We start from the raw sequence: 26,860 nt of genomic DNA, 5'->3' as shown, positions 1-26,860 counted from the left end.
CCTACTGATGATAAAATTATCTATGGACCAGATTTTGTTCATTCGACAATGATATCTACCCCACATCAATCCATCTATACTGAGATCTTCCCGTGGAGAGTCGTTGCTGAAACAGTGGTTCCCCACGTCCCTATGATTTCCCAGGCAGCTCAGAACCCTGACGACTAGGGTGCCCTACAGCCACACTGCATGGGATGACACCACCTGGTGCCTGCATTTTGCTCACTTGTCTTTTGCTGTTCAGTAAACTCCCTTCCAGGCAATACCTTGATTCCAAATTTTTTTTTCTTAAAGTACCCTTTCCCCTTCATCTAGTGATAACAGTAAACGCATACTTGTTGTAAAAATTTCAAAAGACATGGGTGTTTAGGAGGTAAAAGCTTTCAGTAAGTCCTCCCACTAAAAACGACCATTGTCAGCAATTCTATGAGTACTGTTCCAGACTTCATTTTTAATAAGGGTGAACCTTTTAAAGTGTCCATATGATCTCTTTGCTCTCAATTCCTGCTTAGTGGTCCTCAGAAAATCTCTTTTCCTCCTTTTTTAAATCCCATTTGTGAATTCCAACATTATTCTTATAATCAAAGGAGTGTGATATATACTCATAAGGAAAAAAATCCTAAGTTTGGTAGTGAATGTAGAATCAGGACCGATATCAGCTAAAAGTATAAACAATCTGTATAGAAATCATTATTTATTTATTTATTTATTTATTTATTTATTTATCTTTCTCTAATTAAACTCACACTCCCTCAGGCACCAGCATTCATAATATACTACGGTTTTTCATTTAGTGGTATCATTTTTCTGCTTCATTTAACTAAAAGCAGAGTGGAAGAATTTTTCTAACATTCTGCATTACATAAGTGCTGCTCAAAAAACCTTTGGTGAAGGTTTTTATTTTTGATTTTTCATCTGTCACAGACTAATACTTTTATAAAATAAATTAAAGAGCATCACTAGAAACATGAAATGAAAACCAGATAATAGATTTAACAGACTTAAAATGACTCTGTTAGATTGTTATAAGAATTTCAGTCTTACTCACAATTTCTGTACTTATCTTGTGGTGAACCATTAGCAAAGACTTTGTAGACAGCAGTGGTCTGTGTCCTATAAATGGAGTAATGCTTTTCTGTATCTTTGTGTAAAAACTAAGCCACCCATCTTTTACATTAGGTCTATGGGCAAATGTCTTCCAGGTTTCTAAGAAGTAATTTATGAATGAACTTAGGGGTAGGATCCCCATTTAAAAGTCTGGGACTGTCTGTATTTGGATATATTTAGACAAGCTACTGAATTTTTTTCCCCACTTTCTATCCAGATGTTTAAAATTATATAAATACAGGTAAAGACTCTTGAAACCAGTGAGAATTAATTGTTGGAAATACACAGTGAAGTCCCAGACAAATATTTAATTTTCCAACTGGCCTTTTCAGACTCCAAAGTTATTTCTTGCCTGATTACCATCATTCTGAATGCTAATGATAGAAGGGGAAAGCATCTGCCAAAACCCAATCCAGAGAGAAACACCAAACAAAATTCTATTTCTCTTTTAATGTGACCTTTAGTTTAAAATACATATAATGTATTTTCGAAAAATATCCTGTCTCCTATAGAGCTCATGGGATGTCTATTGGCAATGACTACGTCAATATATTGATGGATTTTCACGTCACTTATGAATTCTCATTTGGCTTTCTGAAGATGTCTTGGAGCTCTAGACTGTCAATGGCTCACTTTCCTTAACTACAAAACAAGAATGAGAATGAAGGAAATAAGGGAAGTACTAGATTTATTGTCAGAGCTATGATAAATTCAGGGTGTGTGTGTGTGTGTGTGTATGTGTGACTGTGTGGTAAACAAATATCTATAGTCTATATTTCTTCCTATTTCATTTGCTACTTCATGACTTAAAAACCTGGCCTTGATTTTTTTTAACTGTTAGTCTAGGGCAGTGGTTGGCAAGCTCATTAGTCAACAGAGCCAAATATCAACGGTACAACGATTGAAATTTCTTTTGAGAGCCACATTTTTTAAACTTAAACTATATAGGTAGGTAAATTGTTATTAACTTAATTAGGGTACTCCTAAGGCTTAGGAAGAGCCACACTCAAGGGGCCAAAGAGCTGCAGGTGGCTCGCGAGCCGTAGTTTGCCGACCACGGGTCTAGGGCAGTGGTCGGCAAACTGCGGCTTGGCAAACTGCGGCTTGCAAGCCACATGCGGCTCTTTTGCCCCTTGAGTGTGGTTCTTCCACAAAATACTGGCTCTTCCACAAAATACCGACTCCTGGGCATGGGCCATGAAGTTTCAATCGCACTATATGTGCGTGCCCGCACGTAGTATTTTGTGGAAGAGCCACACTCAAGGGGCCAGAGAGCTGCATGTGGCTTGTGAGCCGCAGCTTGCAGACCACGGGTCTAGGGCATTCTTGATTCAAATTGTCAGTCATAGCATATCCATACATCCACTGATTCAATAATTCATTAAAGAATTGATTTATGCATTTAAACATTTGTTTTCATTCATTCACTTAGCAAACATATATTAACCATTTACTATGGGCACAGTGCTGGACACTGAGAGGGCCAGAGGAAAACAACATACTTCTGGAACCTTGAAATAAAACCCAACACTCAACAGGTGGGCCCCCAAAGGTAAATCATACTACCTCTATTGCAGATTCATCTGTTTTAACTAAAGCAGTTGAAAGTATCAGCATTCCAAGTACCTTACTATTTAAACTATTCACTTTGCCAAGTGTTTTCTGAAAGGGGAAGGATTTCTACTGTCAATGCACACGAGTGATAAGTTACTAATTCATTGAATACCCTATTTTCTTTTACATTACCAAAACATCTTATATTTAATATAGTAAAAAGTTACTTGCAATGTGTTATAAAATGTATAATGTTATGTTTTAAAGCTTGCAGTGTTAAACCACAATCTAAATACAACTAGAAAGTGAAAAAATATACTACAGGTGAGAAAGCATATCTTGTTCTTGCCTTATGCACACTGACAAATTTGCAAATACATTCCTTACAATTCGAGTGACTCTTGGGTCAGAGCTCTCATATACTTGACCAAGACTGGTTTTTTTCTCATGTGTTGCTAATACAGAATTCTGAGCAATCCTTAGGTGAATGATGCATATGCACATGTGAATGTGTGTGCATGCGTGTATGTGTGTGTGTGTTTTGTGGAGATAGATGCATGAATATAAATAACAAGATAATCTAAATGAAATCAAGCCATTACTTTTAGACAAGTATTAATTTTCATTCACTGAAACAGCCTCTAGGCAAACAATTAAATAATCCTAAAGTCTAGATAGAAAACAACAACAAATGTTCCAATTATTGGCATAGTTTTAGAAGGAAGGAAAGATAGGGAAAAAAGAAACAGGCAAGAAAAAGGGAAAGGGGCTTGTGTAGCCCGCCCCCATCCAAGGAACAGCAGCCTCCTGATCACCACACCCTCGGTCTGAGGAACAGCAGCTGTGTGTGAAGCCTCCTCCCACCAGCCAGAGGAGCCACCACAACTTTGAACAGCACCCACCAGAGGAGCTGGTACCAACTGAGAAGCAGCTGCTACCACAACCGCCCGAGGAGCAACCGCAGCCAAAGGAGCCACTGCCACCCAAGAAGCAGACACTGAACGACTCAACATCTAGATATGGCGGTAAGATCAAACATGGGTAGACAAAGAAACCCCCAAAGGAAAGAAAAGGAGGACTCACCAGAAAAGCAGCTAAGTGATACAGAGGCATGCAACATGACAGAAAAAGAATTCAGAATAAGGGTCCTAGAGTGCATAAACTGGATGGAGGAAAAAATCAACAACTTATGCAAGAAGCAAGAAGAAACGGATGAAAAAATCAACATCTTATGTAAGAACCAAGAAGAAATGAAGAGCGATATAGCTGCAATAAAAAACACCATGTAAAGTTTCAACAGTAGACTAGGAGAAGCGGAGGACCGAATTAGCGAATTAGAAGACAGGGAAACAAAACACACCCAAACTGAACAGCAATTGGAGAAAAAAATTAAAAGACAGGAGGAGAGCCTAAGGGAGCTATGGGACAACATGAAACAAAACAACATATGAATAACAGGGGTGCCAGAACAACAGAAAGAGGAACAAGGGTTAGAAAACTTATTTGAAGAAATAATATCAGAAAAATTCCCAGAGGTGGGGAAGAAAAAAATCACACAAGCACAGCGAGTCCCAAAGAAGGTGAACCCGAAAAGACCCACACCAAGACACATCATAATTACCATGGCAGATGTTCAGGACAAAGAGAGAATCTTAAAGGCTGCAAGAGAGAGACGGAAAGTTACATTCAAGGGATCTCCCATTAGATTATCAAATGATTTCTCAACAGAAACACATCAGGCCAGAAAAGAATGGACAGAAATTTACAAAGTGAAGCAAAGCAAAGGACTGAATCCAAGAATACTTATCCAGCAAGGCTATCATTCAAAATTGAAGGGGAAATAAGAAGCTTCACAGACAAAAAAAGGCTAAGGGAGTTTATCACCACCAAGCCAGCAATGCAAAAAATACTAAAGGGACTGGTATAAAAAGAAGAAATAAAAAGCTCAGATAGAAAAGAGCCACACAAAAAAAGAAATGGCTACAAACAAGTACCTTTCAATAATAACTTTAAACGTAAACGGACTAAATGCTCCAACCAAAAGACATCGAGTGGCTGAATGGATAAAAAAACATGACCCATACATTCGCTGTCTATAAGAGACCCACCCAGAAGAAGGGACTCACACAGACTGAAAGTGAAGGGATGGAAAAATATCTTTCAGGCAAATGGAAATTAAAGAAAAGCTGGGGTAGCAATACTTATATCGGACAAAATAGACCTCAAAGTGAAGGCCATAACAAGAGATAAGGAAGGCCACTTCATAATACTAAAGGGATCAATACAACAAGAAGATATAACCCTGGTAAACATATATGCACCCAATGCAGGATCACCCAAATACATAAAAAAACTCCTGGAAGATATCAAAGGAGAGATCGACAACAATACAATCATAGTAAGGGACTTTAATACACCACTGACATCACTGGATAAATCCTCTAGACAAACAATCAGCAAAGAAACAGCAATCCTAAATGACTCACTAGATCAGATGGACTTAATTGACATCTTCAGAACACTTCACCCCAAAGCCACAGAATACACATTCTTCTCAAGGGCTCATGGGACATATTAAAAAATAGACCACATATTGGGTCACAAACAAAGTCTCCCCAAATTCAAGAAGATTGAAATCATACCAAGCATTTTCTCAGACCACGATGGCATAATATTAGAAATAAGCTACAATCAAAACAACCCAAAATACTCAAACACTTGGAAGCTGAATAGCATGTTATTAAATATTGATTGGGTTACCAATGAGATCAAAGAAGAAATTAAAAACATCCTGGAAACTAATGACAATGAAAACACAACAATCCAAAACCTATGGGACACAATGAAAGCAATCCTGAGAGGGAAGTTTATAGCTCTACAGGCCTATCTCAACAAACAAGAAAAAATAAGAGTAAATCATCTAACTCTACAACTCAAAGAATTAGAAAGAGAGCAATAAGAAAACCCCAGAGTGAGCAGAAGAAAGGAGATAATAAAGATTAGAGCAGAAATAAATGACATAGAGACCAAAAAAACAATACAGAAAATCAATGAAACCAAGAGCTGGTTCTTTGAAAGAATAAACAAGATTGACAAACCTCTAGCCAGGCTCACCAAGAAGCAAAGAGAGAGGACCCAAATAAACAAAATCAGAAATGACAGAGGCGAAATAACAACAGACCCCACAGAAATACAAATGATTGTTAAACAATACTATGGACAACTCTACTCCAACAAATTAGACAACCTGGAGGAAACGGACAAATTCCTAGAAAAATACAACATTCCAAAACTCAATCAGGAAGAATCTAAAAATCTCAACAGGCCAATAACTATGGAAGAAATTGAAGCAGTCATCAAAAAGCTTCCAGCAAACAAAAGCCCAGGACCAGACGGCTTCACAGGGGAGTTTTACCAAACATTCAAGGAAGAACTAAAACCTATCCTCCTCAGACTACTACAGAAAATCCAAGAGGAAAGAACACTTCCAAGCTCATTCTATGAAGCCAGCATCACCCTAATACCAAAACCAGGTAAAGACAACACAATGGAAGAGAATTACAGGCCAATATCCCTCATGAACATAGATGCCAAAATCCTCAACAAAATCTTAGCAAATCGGATCCAGCATTACATCAGAAAGATCATACACCATGAACAAGTAGGATTTATCCCAGGGATGCAAGGATGGTACAATATCCGCAAATCAATAAACGTGATACATCACATAAACAAATTGAAAGAAAAAACCACATAGTCATATCAATTGATGCAGAAAAAGCATTTGACAAAATCCAACCCCCATTTTTGGTAAAAACTCTCAGCAATGTGGGAATAGAAGGATCATACCTCAACATAATAAAAGCCATATATGACAGGCCCACAGCCAACATCATACTCAATGGACAAAAACTAACACCATTTCCCCTAAGAACAGGAACAAGACAGGGATGCCCACTCTCACCACTCCTGTTCGATATAGTACTGGAAGTACTAGCCATTGCAATTAGACAAGAAGAAGAAATAAAAGGCATCCAAATTGGAAAAGAGGAAATAAAACTGTCCTTATTTGCAGGTGACATGATATTATACATAAAAAAACCCTAAAGACTCAATCAAAAAACTATTAGACTTAATAAATGAATTTGGCAATGTTGCAGGATACAAAATTAATGCCAGGAAATCTATGGCATTTCTATACACCAATAGTGAACTTACAGAAAGAGAGACTAAAAAAACAATTCCATTTACCATTGCACCAAAAAAATTAAGCTACCTAGGAATAAACTTAACTAAGGAGGTAAAAGACCTCCACTCAGAAAACTACAGGACGTTGAAAAAAGATATAGAGGAAGACATAAACAGATGGAAGAACATACCATGTTCTTGGATTGGTAGAATCAACATCATTAAAATGTCCATACTACCCAAAGCAATCTATAAATTCAATGCACTTCCCATTAAAATACCAACGGCATATTTCACAGATCTAGAACGAACTCTCCAAAAATTCATCTGGAATAAAATAAGACCACGAATAGCTGCAGCGATCCTGAGAAAGAACAAAGTAGGTGGGGTCTCAATACCAGATATCACGCTGTATTACAAAGCCACTGTTCTCAAAACTGCCTGGTACTGGCACAAGAACAGACATATAGATCAGTGGAATAGAATAGAGAGCCCAGAAATCAGCCTGAACCAATATGCTCAATTAATATTTGACAAAGGAGGCAAGAACATACAATGGAGTCAAGATAGTCTCTTCAATAAATGGTGTTGGGAAAATTGGACAGATACGTGCAGAAAAATGAAACTAGACCACCAACTTACACTATACACAAAAATAAACTCAAAATGGATAAAGGACTTAAATGTAAGATGGGAAACCATAAAAATACTAGAAGAATCCAACGGCAACAAAATCTCAAACATATGCCGAAGCAATTTCTTCACCAATACAGCTCCTAGGGCATTGGAAACTAAAGAGAAAATAAACAAATGGGACTACATCAAAATAAAAAGCTTCTGCACAGCAAAAGAAACCATCAACAAAACAAGAAGAAAGCCCACTGCATGGGAAAACATATTTGCCAATGTTACATCTGATAAGGGCCTAATCTCCAAAATTTATAGGGAACTCATACAACTTAACAAAAGGAAGATAAACAATCCAATCAAAAAATGGGCAAAGGACCTAAATAGACACCTTTCAAAAGAGGACATTCAGAAAGCCAAGAGACATATGAAAACATGCTCAAAGTCACCAATCATCGGAGAGATGCAAATCAAAACGACAATGAGGTACCATCTCACACCTGTCAGACTGGCTATCATCAACAAATCAACAAACGACAAGTGCTGGAGAGGATGTGGAGAAAAAGGAACACTTGTGCACTGCTGGTGGGAATGCAGACTGGTGCAGCCACTATGGAAGACAGTATGGAGTTTCCTTAAAAAACTTCAAATGGAACTCCCATTTGACCCTGTGATCCCACTTCTAGGAATATATCCCAAGAAACCAGAAACACCTATCAGAAAGGATATATGCACCCCTATGTTCATAGCAGCACAATTCACCACAGCTAAGATCTGGAAACAGCCTAAGTGCCCATCAGTAGATGGATTAGAAAACTGTGGTACATCTACACGATGGAATACTATGCTGCTGTAAAAAAGAAGGAACTCTTACCATTTGCAATGGCATGGATGGAACTGGAGAGCATTATGCTAAGTGAGATAAGCCAGTACAATGAAGGAAAAACACCACATGATCTCACTCACTCATGGATAATAAAGACCATTATAAACTTTTGAACAAAAATAGACACAGAGGCAGAGCTGCCTTGAACAGACTGTCAAACTACAGTGGGAAAGCCAGGGAGGGTTGAGGGGGGGTGGTAAGAGATCAACCGAAGGACTTGTATGCATGCATATAAGCATAACCAATGGACATAAGACACTGGGGGGTAGGGGAGGCCGGGGAATTGTTAAGGGCAGGAAAAAAAGGAGACATATGTAATACTCTTTGTAATACTTTAAGCAATAAAACAATTTAAAAAAAAAGAAAGAAAGAAAAAGGGAAAGGAAGCATATTTTGCAGTACTGGGTAGCATGACTAACATTGGGAAATGATCCTCTAAAAGGGACTTTCTAGGGAGAAAAATCTTCAGAGAAAAGTTGCTGGTTACCCCCAGGAACTCCTCGCATGGACTGAGCTCTAAATTCTTGCTATGCTTTTTTGTAGAGCAACTCCATTCATCTGCGACTCAATAGTCTACATTTTTTCATAGGTGCAGGCTAGCGGGTGGGTGACATGGCTTATCTCCAGCCACTGCAGCCTGGGCCAGCTCAGAATGCACCGCCGCATCATTCTATTCTGCTTATGCCAGTGAACACAGAAAAAAGAAGGAAAGCCAGGATTGATGATTTACCACAGGTTTCCTTAGAAGGTTCCCTTTAAGAAGCCAAAAGGAAAGCACTCAGGTAGATGAAAGCTTAGCAAAAGCACATTGACTGTCCAGGAAGAAAAAAAAGGCAGGTATCATCTTAACCTGAGAAATTAATAGAACCGTAATCATTGTTTCAGCAACATATTTTAGTGACATATTTTATTTTTGGTAGAGTAAATGGGGCAATCCTGGTGGTTACTGATGTCTGGTGGCCCTTCAAGAGATGTTTAGATTCCAAGTCCAGTTTCTCATTAACGCTCTAATATGCTATGAAAATAGAATGCTCAATGAAACAGACATGGATTATAGGCCCTAAAAACAAACATTCTTAAATAGAAAAGTGGTCACAAGGATGTCCAACTAAGGTCAATGACTTAGCAGGAGATGGGCTGTGAGTCAAAGTATATGTTTAGTAGCAAATTATGTATTCAGTGCTGAGAATAAAAATTTTACACATTCTTGGGAAGAAATGATAACAGAGGCTGATATATCTGTGAAGTTTCTGAATTCTGCAAATATGGTGCAACAGCTCAAGCTGAGACAAGGTCAGTGTGATGAGGCAGAAGTGAAGTCCCATGAGGGATGGAGTTCATCTGTCCTGGAGGTCACCATTTTCCCTATTGCCTCACCCGACACTGCTCTGAGAAGACACATGAAAGACACGAGTTACAGTGATGTTCCACCCTCTCCCCAGCCCCTGTGCCTGAGCCAAACATCATAATGAGCTGTCGTCATGTGGTGGAAATTTGGTAAGGGGAAAGGTAAGTCCAGTTACCGACAACGGTGTTGGGAGACAGCTGCTCAGCAGGTCCTGGCTTTGCCCTCAGGACATGGTGCTCCAGTCAACACCTCACCTACATCACCTAACCTCTCTAGCTTGCAGTTTCCTTCTCTGAAGGAAGAAGGAGAGGAAAAAGGGGAGGAAGAGAAGGAGGGAGGGAGGGAGGGAAGGAGGGAGGGAGGGAGGGAGGGAGGAAGGAAAGAAGGAAGGAAGGAAGGAAGGAAGGAAGGAAGGAAGGAAGGAAGGAAGGAAGGAACAGAGAGAGGAAGAGAGGGAAGAAGGGAGGGAGGAAGGAAAAGGAGGAAAAGTAAAAGAAGCTATATATTGGAATGTATGATTTATAAGTTATTTCATCTCAAATAACTCTGACTATTGTAACTGGCTCAGACAGTAAGAAAGGAGGTTCCCAATTTACAGCCTGTATGAAATCTAGAAGCGGAATTCTTTATACAAGTCATTTTTTAGAATCATGGCTTTTGGAGAATATAGAAGACATACAGATCCTTTGGGCTTTAGATCACCAAGGCATCTACCTCTAGTTATAGTAATGTTAAAATTAAAACAATTAGCAGGAAACCAGAAGTTAATGGGAGACCAACTTGGCTGAAGGTGAGCAGGAGAGTGAGGGAAAGGTGTAGAATGGGCTGACTGGCTGAGTCAAAACTTGTGCTTCTGATGTTTTTGTGTGTGTGGCGGCAGGAGGGTGCATATGTAGACCCAGATCATAAAGCACCAACATTACAAATGGTCACTTTATAAATGAGTATAAATTACCCATAGATGTTTTCTAAAATCAAAGGCAGAATACAAAAAGAATGAGTAAAACAAGCGTGTATTTATGTATTATTCATTTCTGAGATAAGGTTCTTAACTGTCCCAGAAATAAGGTCCATGTAAAGAAGTGACAACCTGCAAGAAGAAGAAGAACAGACTCATGGCGACCTCGGGTCTTTTTAAAGGTAGGAGTCTGACTTTCTGCTATCGCCTGGGAAAGCAGGATGCTATTTCTCTTCAGGGTTCTGTGTATCCTTTCCCGGACATGCTTCCTCTGCTTGCTTTGCATGTCAGATGGTTGAGGTGCTTCCTCTGGCACAGCTCAAGATGCTTCTTATAATGGTGCTGCTGCTGCCCTCTCTCAAGCTTTTCAACTGGAAACCAAACTGTCCCCTCAGGCTTTAATGCCCAGGCAGCGGGTGAGTCACTCAAAGGGGCTGTGAGAGCCGAAAGGTCCTTGGAAGTGAGGTGTCCAGCCTTATTACTGAGCAGGTCAGGGGACGAGCTCAAGGTCATGCCATAAAAAGCAGAGCCAGCTCTAAATTCCAAGTACGAATGGCCAGTGCTCGTCAGAGGAAGATACTGCTTATTCTGCCACTCTTTGTTACCTAGCCAGCCTAGTATAAACTGAACAAAACATTTTGTGAAGGGTTCAAATAAATGACGAAGACTAGGAGCATCTAGAATAATGATGGTGACCCACCAAAAGTGCAGCTACAATAATTGTCTAAAAAGGTTCGTCCTTTATAAAATCAGGGAACTCAGTTGTGCAATGTGATTTAATCATACCATGCTTACGTATGTTATACCTCTCAGTTGTTTCTTTCTTATCCATTTTAATCAAAACAGTAAACAAATGTTCCGGACTCCCAGAAGCATAAATTCTATAAATTTCCAAAAAGGGTTTGAGTTAGGAAGAGCCATACGATTTGCAGCTGTTTCATGATTTCCAAATCAGTTAGAAATAGACCCGAGATTAGTTCCATATAGCATGAAAAACAACAGGATAGCTTTGCTAAAAAAAATCATATTTGTCCACTTAAGGATAAATGATGTCTGACCTAGGGCTTGGTATTACATAGGCCCAGTTCCTAGAGAATCCTTTGCTGTGACATTGAGGGCTGTGTATACTCTAAACAGCTATTATAAAATTATGCGTTGTTTATTCTTTCTTAAAAGGGGGTGCAAGCTTTGCCAATGGTCCTGGGTTGAAAAGTAATTCGAATAAGCCCTTTGGTTTACGTTGCATACAAGAAGGCTTTACAAGATCTAATCTTTGCTAAACCTGTTATGTTCTTCGGTTCAGCAGAGCTTCCTAATTGTAGCTATTAGTTCCCCCTTTTTGTGGTCTGTTCTGTCAATAGACTATTGAGTGTTCAGTAAATTAAGCCCAACCAGCAGCCAACACATCGAGACAGACGTTAAATCATAGCTTGGCTGCCTGTATTCATTATTAGGATCTGTGAAACAGCTTTTAAGCACAGGGACAGGATTTAACATGATGCACATTTGTGTCATTCTCAAATTTCCATACTGTACAATCAGGTATGTGAGGTTTTCTTTTTTTTTTTTTTTACTCTAGGCAACAGGTGTGTTCTTGGAACAAAGTCCAACCCCCACTTCTGGCTTATGTGAAAGGCAGCAGCTGCAAGCTTACTGTCAACGACACATGGTTCTATAAGAGAGGAAAAATAAGGTACTTGTTCAGTGTATTAAAGTAATGGGCAGATGGATGATAGCTGCCTGTACTTTTCTTTGTCTTGTAGAATCAGAGTCCAAACTTTCAGATAACAAGTGTATTTTTCTCTTTTTCTTCTCTATCTATCTCCCCTCCCTCACTCCCTTCCCCTTTCTCCCTCCCTCCCTTCCTCCCTTCCATCTTTCCTTCTTTTCTTCTCGATCTCCCTACCTTCCTTCTTTCCTTTTTAAAAAACATTATGTATTGATTATTGTGAATATTCCTTCATTTGAGTCATACTGTTTTCAGACTAATGAGTGGAAAGAAGAAAAAAGTTTATATAATAAATCAAGCTATGCTTTATTTATAACTCATTTGTTCTAAAAAGATTTTAAATGAACTGTTTACTATGCAATTTGAAGAGACTTAGTATTCAAATGCTACATTTAAAAAAATAAAAAATTAGCTTGGCCAGTATGGCTAAGTGGTTGAGTGTTGACCTATGAACCAGGAGGTTATGGTTCGATTCCCAGTCAGGGCACATGCCCAGGTTATGGGCTTGAACCTAGTGTGGGGTGTGCAGGAGGCAGCCAATCAATGATTCTCTCTCATCATTAATGTTAATGTTTCTATCTCTCTCTCCTTCTCACTTCTCTGAAATAAATAAAAATATATTAAAAATAAATAAATAAATAATTAAATGTACTTATCTATAGGCTTCATTATTATCTGGTAAAAAGCTTCTAAGACATGTAATACTGTAAACAATAAAAAAATAAAAGCTTCTATACAAAATTTTGTGAAATATTACTAATAAGAGTTATAATATACTATATACCTCAGAAGCACAATGTCAGCATTAATTCATAGTAACAATGAAACAATAATTATTATGATTGTGTTCAAGCAAGTAAATGTTTGTCAATGACTCAACAATCATTTTTAGTGTATTGAGGTAATAGTCCATTTTATATGTTAGCTTTCAGGTACCATCACACCTTAGAATATAAGAAGCTCAGCCACTCTCTTACTGTATATGAGCTCAAGAACAGACCAGAGTACTTATATAGCTCTGTGATTTATTTGAAGCAAACATGTTTCACTACATAAACATTTCTAGAACTCATGTATGTTAGAACTTCCCCTCTTTAGTCAGTGGGTATTTCAACAGGAATATTTAATAAAAATAGATGTCATGAGAAGAATCTTCATTTTTCTCAGATGTATGGAACAAATTTGTTGCAAATGTGATAAGCTAAGCATCTATTCAATTATAGTCCTGGAACCTCTGGTAGAACTTGAGTCACCTGATCCCCTGGGAGACTGGTGTTGGGTGTTGCACATAACGTCTAATTGGGGAAGGAGCAAAGCGAGAATCCCTTCTTATGTGTTTTTTAACCCCAAACCACAACTTCATTCAATAATCAGATTTTATGTGAGTCTAATCTGAAAATGGTTTTGCCAGGACTGTCTCATTGCTGGGAAAGCTATAAGCAGATGGAGTTGGAATTCAATCCTCTGCGACAAACGTAGGCAAATGAAAAAGAAGAACCTGGTGATAAACTTGTAGGTTTTTAATTGGTTTGGCTATTGCATTAGATTTTCACTAAATGCATGCAAATAATGACTAGCCTTAGAGAGGATGCTAAACATTTAAATATGTATAAAAAGTGTCTAAAACTGGAAAGCAGTCCTGGATATCATTAAAGGGCTCTACTAACCCAGAGATCATCAAATTCTATGACTTTGCTTTCCTCAAGCTATATATATATTTAATTGTAGTAAAATACACATAGCACAAAATTGACCCTCTTAACCATTCTAAGTGTACACTTTAGTAGTGTTAAGTATATTCACACTGTTGTGCAACAGATTTCCAGAACGTTTTCTGAAGTTAGTTTGCATCACAAAACTAAAACTCTATACCCATTTAAAAAGTTCCAATTTCTCCCTCTCCCCACCCTGGCAACCATCTTTCTACCTTCCATCTCCATGAGTTTGACTACACTAGATACGTTATAAATAGAATCACACAGCATCTGTCTCCTGTGACTGGCTAATTTCACTTAGCATAATATCCTCAAGGTTTATCTTTATTGTAGCATATGTCAGAATTCCCTTCCTTTTTGTGGCTGAATAATATTCCCTTGTCTACCACATTTTGCTTATCCATTCATGGTCCACAGACACTTGGGTTGCCTTGTCTTTTGGCTGTTGGGAATAATGCTGCTGTTAGCATAGGTGTACAAATAGCTCTTTGAGATACTGCTTTTAATTCTTTGGGGCATATATCCAGAAGGGGAATTGCCGGATTGGATGGTAATCCTACCTTGAATTATTTTGAGGAACCGCTATACTCTTTTCCATACCGGCCACACATGTGACACTCCCACCAGCAGTGCACCCACCTCCCACCGTCTCCTTTCCTTGCCGACCGTGTTATCTTTCCCTGCAGGACAGGAGAGGAGAGTACTCACATGAGTCTCCACGTCGCCAGCAAGGATCCTACTCTTCTTTAAAAACTCGGCCACTGTGCTGTTCATCAGCTTATCGAAGGCTTCCACCGAGGGGGCCACACCTTTGGAGGAAGAACATGCTGTGATTCCCTGGTAGTTTAATGAACAGCTGGTACTGCTTTGCCATAAGGAATATGCAAGTTTAATATCATTCATGCCATTTTCATTCTCTTCACTAAGTCATTCATTCCTTCAATCAGTGTTTATTACACACTTCTCAAGGGCTCAAGAAAACAATACTTTCCTATTTTTCACCCTCCCCAGTAAGCACTATCACCTACAAAATTTCACTTAATTCTCCCCCAAACTCATGAGGTAAGGAGCACCACCACGGCTTTTCTGATCAGAAATGAAAATGCAAACAGAGCATGTGACTTGACCAAAGCCATATGCCACGTAAGAGGCAGATCCAAAACCAGAATCAAGCCTCATTCATCCACAGCCAGTGCACTTCCTTCTAGACCAGCAGTTCTCAACCTGTGGGTCGCGACCCCTTTGGGGGTCGAACGACCCTTTCACAGGGGTCGCCTAAGACCATCGGAAAACATATATATAATTACATATTGTCTTTGTGATTAATCACTATGCTTTAATTATGTTCAATTTGTAACAATGAAATTGGGGGTCACCACAACATGAGGCACTGTATTAAAGGGCCGCGCGCGGCGTTAGGAAGGTTGAGAGCCGCTGCTCTAGACTGACCAGACCAGGCGCTGTAATAGATTTGCCAACAGTTACCGATGTTATCCAGGGCGACTGGATCCAAGCTAATACGGACTGTGGGCAAGTGGGAAAAGAAGCTGATGTCACACATTCTGTCCCTTCTTCACCTCCAGGGGAGGGGAGGTGGGCAGGAGAGACTGCTGAGCTCCTGCAGAGTAAGTTTGATGTGTCAAATCCCTATAAAAGCTGTGGTGACAACGGCTCAGCCTGGTGTGCTCTGAACTCTCCCTGCCTCTTAATTCACAGGAAAAATTTGTCCAAGTCCTAGACTTCATATGCCTAATCTTGAGAAGATAACATGGAGAACCTCAGCACTATAGGCTGCTAAAATCCAAAACAAAATCTAGGATTGCCTTTCTCATACTGAACAGAAATATCCAAGCTCATAGATCTGTCAGATAAAGTTTTCCTTCCTTTTCCCTTTTTCCCAGTTGCCCATTTCCACAGGCCCAAAGGATGACTGAAACAGCTGTCTTCAGCTTTCGGTACCTAGTTTAACTTCTAACTTCCAGAACCTAAAAGGGGTGCAAGCCCAAAGATTCCTTATGGATCCATCTGGAAACAGGCAAACCTGTTTGCTGGTGTGGGAGAGGCCGGAGAGGTAGGTCTCTGTTGAGTATTCAAAGTAGTGGAAAGTTTTAGAAATGAGGTGGAGAAGGTACAATGATAAAAGGGAATGTTTTCTGATGGCTTTTCATCACTCAGCTCTGCTCACATCTCCTCCAGGCAGCCTCCGATGGCCTGTATTTCTCCCCAGCCTGCATCCTTTGAGCACCCCGCAATCAAAGCATTTGTGGCCCTGTATAGTAATGCATTGAGACCAAAGGTCCTAGAACCGTGGTCGGCAAACTGCGGCTCGCGAGACACATGCGGCTTTTTGGCCCCTTGAGTGTGGCTCTTCTTAAGCCTTAAGAGTACCCTAATTAAGTTAATAACAATGTACCTACCTATATAGTTTAAGTTTAAAATATTTGGCTCTCAAAAGAAATTTCAATCGTTGTACTGTTGATATTTGGCTCTGTTGACTAATGAGTTTGCCGACCACTGTCTTAGAGGATTAGGACTGTGTACATGATTCATCTTAGATTTTCTTGCACCTATTACAGTGCTTGCCACTTGGCAGGCATGCAACAATATTTCTTCCACTGCTAAGCCAAACTTACCTGATTGTCAGGGATAAAAAAGCATAGCAAACACATCATAACACCAGTATCATTAAGAAGGCAGTTCTTTGGTCTGTGCAAAGATGGATTTGTAATGGACCGGATTCCTTCCAAAAGTTTTTTTTTAAATAAAAAATAATTTTTAATCTTTAATTATAGCATCATTGTAATGCTGATGTTTATATTTAAGGTGAGAGGTTGTCCTTAAGGGTTTTTTCAAAATAGAATTTAGATAATTACCAAAGCTTACTAATTAAGAAGAAATGAAAGCGATGTTGAAAATGTCTTAAGGATGGATATCATTCAGACATTTTACTAACTATCCTACTTACTAATTACCACTTCGTTTTAAATAGGATAATAAATTGGTGGCTAGTTGATTTAAAAGACCTGACTTTAATAAGTGAGAAAATATTTGCTTAAATACTTAAGTAATTTAATTATATGCCTTTCAATTTTGCTTAGCCTATTAATTTTCCCAGAATGTTTTTTAATCCTCACCCGAGGATATGCTTTTATTGACTTTTAGAGAAAGGAATGGAGAGAGAGAGAGAGAGAGAGAGAGAGAGAGAGAGAGAGAGAGAGAGAGGGAGAGAGACATCGATTGGTTCCCTCCCATATATGCCCTGACCATGGACTGAACCCAAAACCTAGGTATGTACCCTCACCTGACTGGTAATTGAGCCCACAACCTTTTGGTGAACAGGATTACACTCCAACCAACTGAGCCATCCAGCCAGGGCCCCAGAATATATTTTTTATAAAGAAAATAAAAAGTGCAGTCTAGTAGCTCTTTGAGTAAGCGAAGTTCAAATTATGGAGGGTTTTTTTTTCCTTTATTCAACAACACTACATAATCTCTGGGTAGTTGGATTTAACTTTATTTTATGCATTTACCAGCTTTATATTTGTGGTTGGCAATTTTAGAGAAATGTCTTTGTTCACCAGATGCCAAAGTAATAGGGACACAAATTTACTGAAGAGAACATAAAAATATATTCTTGCAAATAAGGTTAACTGAATCTCACAGAGCAACTGTAGAGTTAACAAAAAGAGGCTTAAAATGAAATCGTAGATGTGTCTCTGTTGATGCAGAAACAACTTACAGGCCCCTGGCAGCCTTCCTTTAAATAGCACCCCCTTTCAATGCACTCAGAGCATTTTAATTTTCATTATGTTCAGCGGGAAAAACCAGCCTGCACATTTGTGCTCACACAGTAATTTTTGTCCCAGGGCATGTAATACAAGGCACAGCTCCAAATACGCCTGAAATTCTAGAAGCACCACTGTGGATCTTGCCTGGCGAAAGCTTTGTTTGAAACCCCCTCTTCCACAAGTCTCTTCTTAGCCCCCAAAGCCTAACAGGATTCAAAATGGGTCAGATAAGGAGGAACCTTATGTGAGACAAGGATAGAGTTGCTAGGTTAAATACACATAGCCCAGTTAAATTTGAATTTCAGATAAATAAGGAATAAATTTTTAGCATAAGTGTGTACCATGCAGTATCTGGAACACACTTACAACTCCTCGCCCCCCTAAAAGTCAGCTTATCTAAAATTCAAATTTAACTAGATGTCCTGTATTTTTATTTGCTAAATCTGCAAACTTAGGCAAGAAGAAACTGGAAAAATTACTGTAGATAACTTAGAGAGTTTGCAATACCTGGTATCATGTTAAAGAAATAGTAAATTTTTTTATATTTGCTCAGATAGTTTTTAGGATCTATTTTTTTAAGTGTGGTGTTAGCATGTAATTTAAAAAATGCTTTTATTGATTTCAGAGAGGAAGAGAGAGGGAGAGAGAGTGATAGAAACAATGATGAAAGAGAAAATCATTGATCGGCTACCTCCTGCACGCCCCACACTGGGGATTGAGCCCTGAACCCCGGGCATGTGCCCTGACTGGGAATGGAGCTGTGACCTCCTGGTTCATAGGATGATGCTCAATCACCGAGCCACGCTGGCCGGGCCTTTGCATATATTTTTAAAAGTGTGTTTGGTTAGGAGCAGGCACAAGTAAAACAACGTGATGGGATCATGTCACTAGGAATTCACATTCGGATTCACATCAGGTTCACTCCTTTAAAACTGCAGTTCTTAAATTTAATGACTTGTTCTTTTGAAAATTAAAATCTACAGAATAATAATTCCTTCCAGTTTACATTCCAACTGAGGACATTAGTTTCTTTTTGATAATCACTTAGGTAATATATTTAGTCATTGAGCGTGGAAGAGCAGCATAAACACTAAAACGAAAGAGTAATGATACTTGGCACATGGATTATGCTCTTAACAGGCGGAGGTACTGGTAATTTTTGTGGAGTGTGCGTTGAAACTTTTTTTCCCTTTCTATTTTTCATGGATTGCTTGCATCTGGTGAATGTCATGGTCACATATAAAGGAAGGAGTAGGGAAGTTGAAGAAAGTAGATAGAAATATTTCTTTCTTTTTTTTAATATATTTTATTGATTTTTTTTTTTTACAGAGAGGAAGGGAGAGGGATAGAGAGTTAGAAACATTGATGAGAAAGAAACATTGATCAGCTGCCTCCTGCACACCCACTACAGGGGATGTGCCTGCAACCAAGGTACATGCTTGACCGGAATTGAACCTGGGACCCTTCAGTCCGCAGGCCAACGCTCTATCTACTGAGCCAAACCGGTTAGGGCTAGAAATATTTCTTGAGAACTAAGTGATGGGGACAAAATGAAGTGACCCATGTAGAGATGGGTAATGACAACGGTTTGTGGCCCTACCTCCGTTGACACCGTTAATTTCCCCACAGTCCCCAGGAGGCCGGTGTGACACCGCAGACAGCAACTCCAGTCGGCCAACTGCCTGTTCCAGTCTCTCCACCAATCCCTGCATCGCCTCCATTCTAGAAGACAGGAACAAATGGAGTTCATGTGAGCTCAGGCAGGATTAGCAAGCTGACACCATCACACTTAGCAGTGGCAAGAAGGAAAATAAAAATTGCTGGGAAGGGCTTTAATTACCGAGAGAGTATTTCTACATGTCGGGGAAATATGTGAAAAGCAAAAGAACATGAAACTTAGAACAACGCCCCCCCCCAAAAATTTTATTGAGTTTATTCAATTCAGTGACTTTCACAAGCCCCATATGCAATACACAAACATTCACTCTCTTGACAGCATTATCAAGTGTTTCCTTGGGTGGTTCTTTGAGCTATGATACAATCTATGTCCACCACTTACTTAAAAGCCCAAGAATATATATTCACAATTAATACTGTCAACTCTTATTGCTAATGGTGGGAGGAGACTTTAACCATTCCAATAATTCTTTCTGTTAAAGTATAATTCTGCAGGGGACACTAACGCCTTGTTTACTTAGTTGCCTTAAACCAAACAGCACAGCCCAGGAGAACTGTGAGTTTGTGAAACTGTGCATCATTGAGGAGCCAACAGAGGCCATTGCCTCCAGAGCAAATTGTCTTCTACCTGCTATTAGTGTGTTTCAGGGGTCTGTTGTTAAATTATTTTAAATTGCAATTATTTTGAATGGTGGGTATTTTAATTTAAAATATTATTTCCCTTTGATGTTGGTTGTTTTTAGACAAAATTCAGTTTTAGGTGCGGTAGTTTTTGGAGACAGCGATCTTGAGTTACCCGACACTCTTGGCAGGAATAAGCTGGCTCTGAAGTTGGCTAAGGAATTGGGGGTAAAAGTGAGGCTGGGTACCAATCCATCCTTCCTGCTTCCAAACAGATGTTAGATAGCCACACTGAGTATACACAAGGTAAGTCCCTTAGAGTTACTGACCCGGAATGTATGTTATTAAGGCAGCCTCTGAGGAATGGAACCCAAGCTCGTTTGGCCAGATTCCCGAGATCTAGCTAATAGGTACCATAACTCTGACCATACCAACCTATGGTCTTGGCAAAATCAGGCTGCTGCCTCAGAGAGAATAAAACAGGCCTCATCTCAGTGTCTGCACTTCTCACTGTCAGGAACTTTCCAAGCATCATTCTGAGCCACAGAGGATGACCCGCTCCTGCATCTCAGACAACACTGCCCAGAGCGTGGGTAAATTTTATTGCTCTAAGATGTGTAACTATTTTCTCTTTCTGCCAGGAAGGCACTTCTCTTTTGTATTTTGTAGTCTCTTAGTTTTGAGCTTAAATGTAATGACTTGCCATTGCCTTATTTTAAAAACAAAGTTATACTTATCAAAGCACATGGATAGTTCGGTAATTCTGCATCCAAATGTCAGATGGTCATCAGGCGCGGAGGGGGAAGGCTCACTGTCTGATTTGGAAAGTCATCTCCTCTAAAATTGCCAGTAGCCACTCTTTCAAAATATGGGGCAGTGTTCTCTGCATGGCTGAAATCAGCATCTAATCCCAAGGGCACTCAAAATTAGAAGTTTCTCATCTATTCTCTTCCTCTTAATGTCAGAGTTTTTGCTTCCATTGCAAGTGAAAAAAAAAAAAAAGGAAGAAGAAAATTAAATCCATTACGTAAGCTTGTGAAGGAACTGGATATCCTGTAGGTAGGTGGGTGAAGGCCATTTGAGAAATGATAAAAGCCCCTCTAATCTTTTAATAGTTGCCCATCTGTTCAGTTATCTGTTCCCTGTTACTCAACTTGCCAAATGTTACCACCATAGACCAAGCCCACACTAGAAAAGAATGTGTTTGCTTTCCTAGTGAGCTCATTGTCCCCCAACAGAAAAGCACCAAGTACCTCCAGCCACCCCAGAGCTGTTAGAGGAAGGCCTGTTACATTTCACACGTAGGATTGCTATCCCTGACTGTGGCTTAATCAGCTTCCCAGACAAGACCCAAATCACACATTATCTAGTGCTTCATATGTTGAAAGACAACAGGAATTAGCCCATAAACTGCAGGGCTGGGCAGACTGGTGTGGAATGCAGTCTAAAAGTGAATCAGATGTCACTTCATGTGAAATCACCATGAACCGAAGTCTTGCCACAGCCTCATACGAGGTTAATATGCAACTTCATGCAAGGAAGCTGGAAAGATGCCTCTGGGTTTAAAATTTTAGAACAGTTTCTAGAAGAAATGGAAGAACAAATAAAAGAAAGAATACACCAAGATATAAAAAACATACATTAGTATTCCCAAAAAACATGACAGGGTCCAAGATAGCTGTGTCCTCTTCTCTAACACACACACACACACACACACACACACACACACACACACACACCCCTCCCCACATGCACCCTCAGCTGCTAGCCTGGCTCTCAAGAATGAAGAAAGAACAGAGCTGCAGATTCCATTCGCCTTGGTTTTTCAAAATGGATTTAGCCAAGTTTTGACGAGGAGGTGGGAGCCAGGAATTAAGAATTAGATTGAGGAAATGGATAGGGGAGTCAAAGCAAATGCAGACAGCTAGATCCAGGTATGGAATGAGTCAGGGTCAGTGGACAAATGATGTGGATCAGGAAGCCAGCGAAGAAGGGAAAAGGGCAAGATGGTGGATGTAAGATGTTCCGGGAATGGGATGAGACACCAAGAGAAGCCAGACGTACAGCTGGAGAATCAAGAGACTGGGTTAGATGCTGCTGCTCAGATTTTCTACTCAAGTACTAGCCAACCTTAGCGTATAGAGGATAAACACCACTGTTTGGCCAGAGTGTGAGGGTGAGCGAAAGGAAAAGGGGGAGGAACACAGAACTTCACAACGTTCTCTTTTTAATGTTTTAGGAAATGATACTTGAGGTTAATCTTAATGCTTTGTTTTGCATTATTTTTTTGAGTATTCTCTTTTGAGTTTCTCTATAATGAGAAGTATAACTTATCCTTGCTTGTCCTTTTTTTTCTTATTTAAATTTCTCCTTCACCCTTCATTTTTTATAGTTTAACTTTTATTTTTATCAAAGCCAAACATGAGCAGATGTAGAGTCAACAGTTCTTCAAGGCTTATGATAAAACAGAACAGTCCCCTGACTGCCTCCTTCCATTCTTTGATTTGAGAGTCAACCATTTGCAATTCTTTTAGCTGTTTACTTGAGTACTGTAATTGCCTCCTTATTTCTAAATAATATGCTTATAGTTCTATGTCTCATTTGCTTTCTTCACTTTCAGACATCATCCACTGAGTTCCCACCAAAAACAAAAGCGTTTACTGTTCTCTTGTCCCATCCCCACCGGCACATACATGCACATTTCCTTTTATCCCATTCTCCCAATAATGTTATATCTCAATTTTTCTGTGACCAATAATCAGTGTTAATACAGTTATGGCTATTCACAGCTACGTCATGATTTTCACTTTTTGCATAGCTTGTTTTCTTTCAGCTTCTCAGTTGTCTACATAATTAAAAAATTAATCATCTCCAAAATCTTCCCCCAGTTGTGTAAGTCCACTTTCAATGGGGCCAACCACATCTGGAATTCTTAGTTCTTTCTTCTCAGAGTTATCTCTTCTGAAGAATTACTCCAACTGCATGGTTATTCCGTAGGCCTGCTGCACATCTGTAACCTGGGACCTGCCTTCACCGTCACTGAAGGTGAACAGAGAAACCATCCTAGGGATTTCTCTCCCCCACTCCTTATGTGCTATCACCTGTTTTCTGGACTCTATATCCTCCTCTTTCTTGGTGTATTTCCTTAATTGGAAAGAGCATTGTCTTTTGAAAAAAGGTACATGAAAGGCCAATATTTTTGAGATTTTGCATGCCTGAGAATATCTTTATTTTGCTCTCACACTTGATTGGTGATTAGGCTGAGTATAGAATTGCAGGCTGAAAATTTTCCTCAGAATTTTAAAGGCATTGCTCCATGTCTTCTAGTTCCCTAGGTTACTTTGGAGAAGTCCAAGCCATTCTGATTCTTCATCCTTGGGATATTCCTGTGTTTTCCTCTCTGGAAGAAGTTTTTGGAATCCTTCTCATTGTCCCCAGTGTTTAGAACTTTTATGATGACATAGAGGCCCGGTGCACAAAATTCATGCACGGGTCGGGGGTGTCCCTCAGCCCAGCCTGCACCGTCTCCAATCTGGGACATCCCTCTCACAATCCGGGACTACTGGCTCCTAACCACTCGCCTGCCTGCCTGCCTGATTGCCCCTAACCACTTCTGCCTGCCAGCCTGATCGCCCCCAAACCGCTCCCCTGCCAGCCTGATTAATGCCTAACTGCTCCCCTGCTGGCCTGTTTACCCCCAATGTTCTCCCTTGCTGGCCCGATTGCCCACAACTGCCCTCCCTTGCTGGCCTGATTGCCCAAAACTGCCCTCCCCTGCCGCGATCTGCCTCCTCCACCGGGAACCGCCTCCTTCGCACAAGGCGGTAGAGACACCAGGACTGACCTCCTCCGTGCTGCACAGAGCCGTGGGACCCCCAGGCCTCACCGCATGGAGCGGCCGCTGGGCCCCACCTCTGCTGTGCACATGGCCATCTTGTGGTGGCCACCTTGTGATGACATCGCAAGCGAGGGCGCGAGGACCACCTAGGCTTTTATTAGTATAGATACTTTGTTGTTGATCAAATATTCTCCTTATAAATAATTTTCAAAAGGTGTAGAAAAGGTAGGAAAATGGGTATTGCACATTGTATGTCTCTGGGTGAGTTTATAAACCAAAGTTTTGAGTGTTTTTTTTTTTTTTTTCAAATAAAGAAGTTAGCATTCTAAATATTTAAACAATTCAAACATCTCTCATACCAATTTCATATATTTACAAATATTTCATATACTTCAACAAGAATATAGCCAGTAAGTATTCTCAAAGGCATCTCTGAGAATAATAACGTGTCTTGGAATAATAAGCTGTGCTAGAAACATTATTGTAGGATAAAAGATAGCTATCATAACAAAAAATTTTTTTTTTTTGCTTTATTGGTCATTTTATAGAACCCATCCTCAAAGTACAGGAATTTGGTTCCTAATGCTGTCCAATGGCCAATGTTATACCAACAGTACCATGACTAAGCTTAAAGCACTGAGGGAGAGAGCGTGCACACATTTCTATCCTTCTCATGGCAGTTTCCAGAAAACCAGAGTTCCCCACACTTTCAAACATTTTATAAGACCTCAATTGTTTTGCCCATTTTTAACTAGGGTGGTATAGAGCCTTTGGAATCACTAGCTGGGAGACTCTGGGAAAACAGCTTAATTTTGCTTTGTTTTAGTTACTACCTATACATAGAGTTGATGGAAGTATGCATATGAAGACATACAAAGAATGGCACATGGTCAGTGATAAACTTGCTAGCTCCTGCTATGAAGACATCCCATCTCATTTTTCTTTCCATGGGAGTAGTTAGATCTACATACCGCTACATCAAGTCTTTGGAGATTTGCAATGTTCAGCAAGATCTGGCCAAGGAAAATGAGCAGCTGAAAAGTTTAGGCCATTATTATCATATTATTATTTATTATCATTATTATTTTCAACATTTAATTCTCTAAAAGAGGTTTTCTCAAAACTTATGTGTAATGGTTACTATGAAATGAAAATTTGGCTATGTAATTAGTACTTTTTTAGTCATATATTTCCCCCTAAACATTTTTATGATGATTCTTTTTTTTTTTAAATATATTTTATTGATTTTTTACAGAGAGGAAGGGAGAGAGATAGAGAGTTAGAAACATCGATGAGAGAGAAACATCGATCAGCTGCCTCCTGCACATCTCCTACTGGGGATATGCCCGCAACCCAGGTACATGCCCTTGACCGGAATCGAACCTGGGACCTTTCAGTCCGCAGGCCGACGCTCTATCCACTGAGCCAAACCGGTTTCGGCTGATGATTCTTTTGCTTTTAAATTGTCCCCTGCGAAGGACACAAGCATAATCTCTGTGGAATCATTTTTGGAAAATAACACTCCTTCATCCCTCATATATTGCACCCAAACCATCTTATGCTCAGGGTCTACAAAGGCCCTACCTACTTGGTCTAACCAGTTATAAAAAGCAGCTTTCATAGTCACTTTGAAAATTGACACCCCATGGCCCAGAATAAATGGTGATAAGCCCAGAGTAACAGCGTGTTTGTCTGTATAGCCTTCTGGTGCCTGGAAGACATACTGCCCAATTAAAATACCACCTCATGCTGTCTTTTCTGCCAGCACATGCACACCTTGCCTCCCAAGGAGATTAGTCCGAGCTTTTCATGGGCTGATTCTCCTTGTATCTCCCACCGAGCCTGCATGCTGCCATGTACATGGAGAATTCTATAAATACTTTCTGATTGACTAATTAATTGGCTACCCCTCACTGCCTTTCCCTCGCCTGCCCACATCCTGGCATAATCTCAGATCAGGCGGAAAGCCAACTTTTCATGGGAGAAATGTCCATGTAAAAGAAGATAGTGGATTAGTATTCCCACTTAAAACCACAGTGATTCCCTGGCTGGTGTGTCTCAGTTGGTTGGGCGTTGTCCTATGCACCCAGGAGTTGCCAGTTCAGTTCCCAGGTTGCAGTAGTGATCCCTGGCTGGGGGAGGCAGCCGATTGGTGTTTCTCTCTCTCTCTCTCCCTCTCCCTTCCTCTCTCTGAAAATCAATTAAAAATCTTTAAAACAAACAAACAAACCAAAACCACAATGGCTTCCTGCCTTGATTTAAAAGGGCACATTTGCTCTCTCTAATGTAAACCGTACGCTTTTCCATGGTTCCTCCTTCTTTTTTAGGTTTCAAAAATTTTATAACTACATTGTCCAAAGGGTTTTTTGTTTGTTTGTTTGTTTTGTAAATTCTTCAGAGCAAGTTCTTAAGACAAGTAGAGCAGAAAGCTATTTGGTAACTCTTTCCTGTTAATAAAAGGGCTGGGTCTTCTGGGTGTCCGGGTTGCTAGTTTACAGCTCTCCTTAAGAGGCCAAAGGTGCAGAAATAATTGTGGTGAGAGTTTCTCTTCTGTTGTCTCTGGCCTAACTTTGTGCTCTTCACGATCCGTTTCTCCTGCTCTTCAGAGCTTCTGATTCCGTAAAAGTCCAGTGGATTTCAAAGATCATAAGACGAAGATTAACTAGAAAATAGACTTGAAGTGACTAGGAAATTGAAGACTTTCAAACCTTGTTTCATGGTGTGAGGCTGGGCAGATTGCTTATGGGTGAGCTCTCTGCGAACAATAAAGTCGCAATAGGCTACTTTCTTGATGATAATTCCACCAAATTTAAAAAATGTTGTT

General features: G+C 39.8%; 1 protein-coding gene across 2 annotated transcripts in view; it reads right to left on the bottom strand.

The window, feature by feature from the left end:
• The window catches only part of CAP2 (cyclase associated actin cytoskeleton regulatory protein 2), a 141,681-nt gene that overhangs the window by 100,392 nt on the left and 14,429 nt on the right, over window positions 1-26,860 (bottom strand). For both annotated transcript variants that reach the window (XM_081087730.1, XM_081087731.1), the window contains exons 2-3: window positions 19,501-19,622; window positions 14,821-14,921 (exon numbers count right to left, since the gene is read on the bottom strand). In XM_081087730.1, coding sequence (XP_080943856.1) covers window positions 14,821-14,921; window positions 19,501-19,621 — 222 coding nt within the window. In that variant the 5' untranslated portion in view covers window position 19,622. The remainder of the gene's footprint in view (window positions 1-14,820; window positions 14,922-19,500; window positions 19,623-26,860) is intronic.

Source organism: Myotis nattereri (genome assembly GCF_964212035.1).
Source record: "Myotis nattereri genome assembly, chromosome: 3".
Taxonomy (NCBI): Eukaryota; Metazoa; Chordata; class Mammalia; order Chiroptera; family Vespertilionidae; genus Myotis; species Myotis nattereri.
Note: the sequence above shows the minus strand (reverse complement) of the source record. Positions and strands in the feature narration are given on the sequence as shown.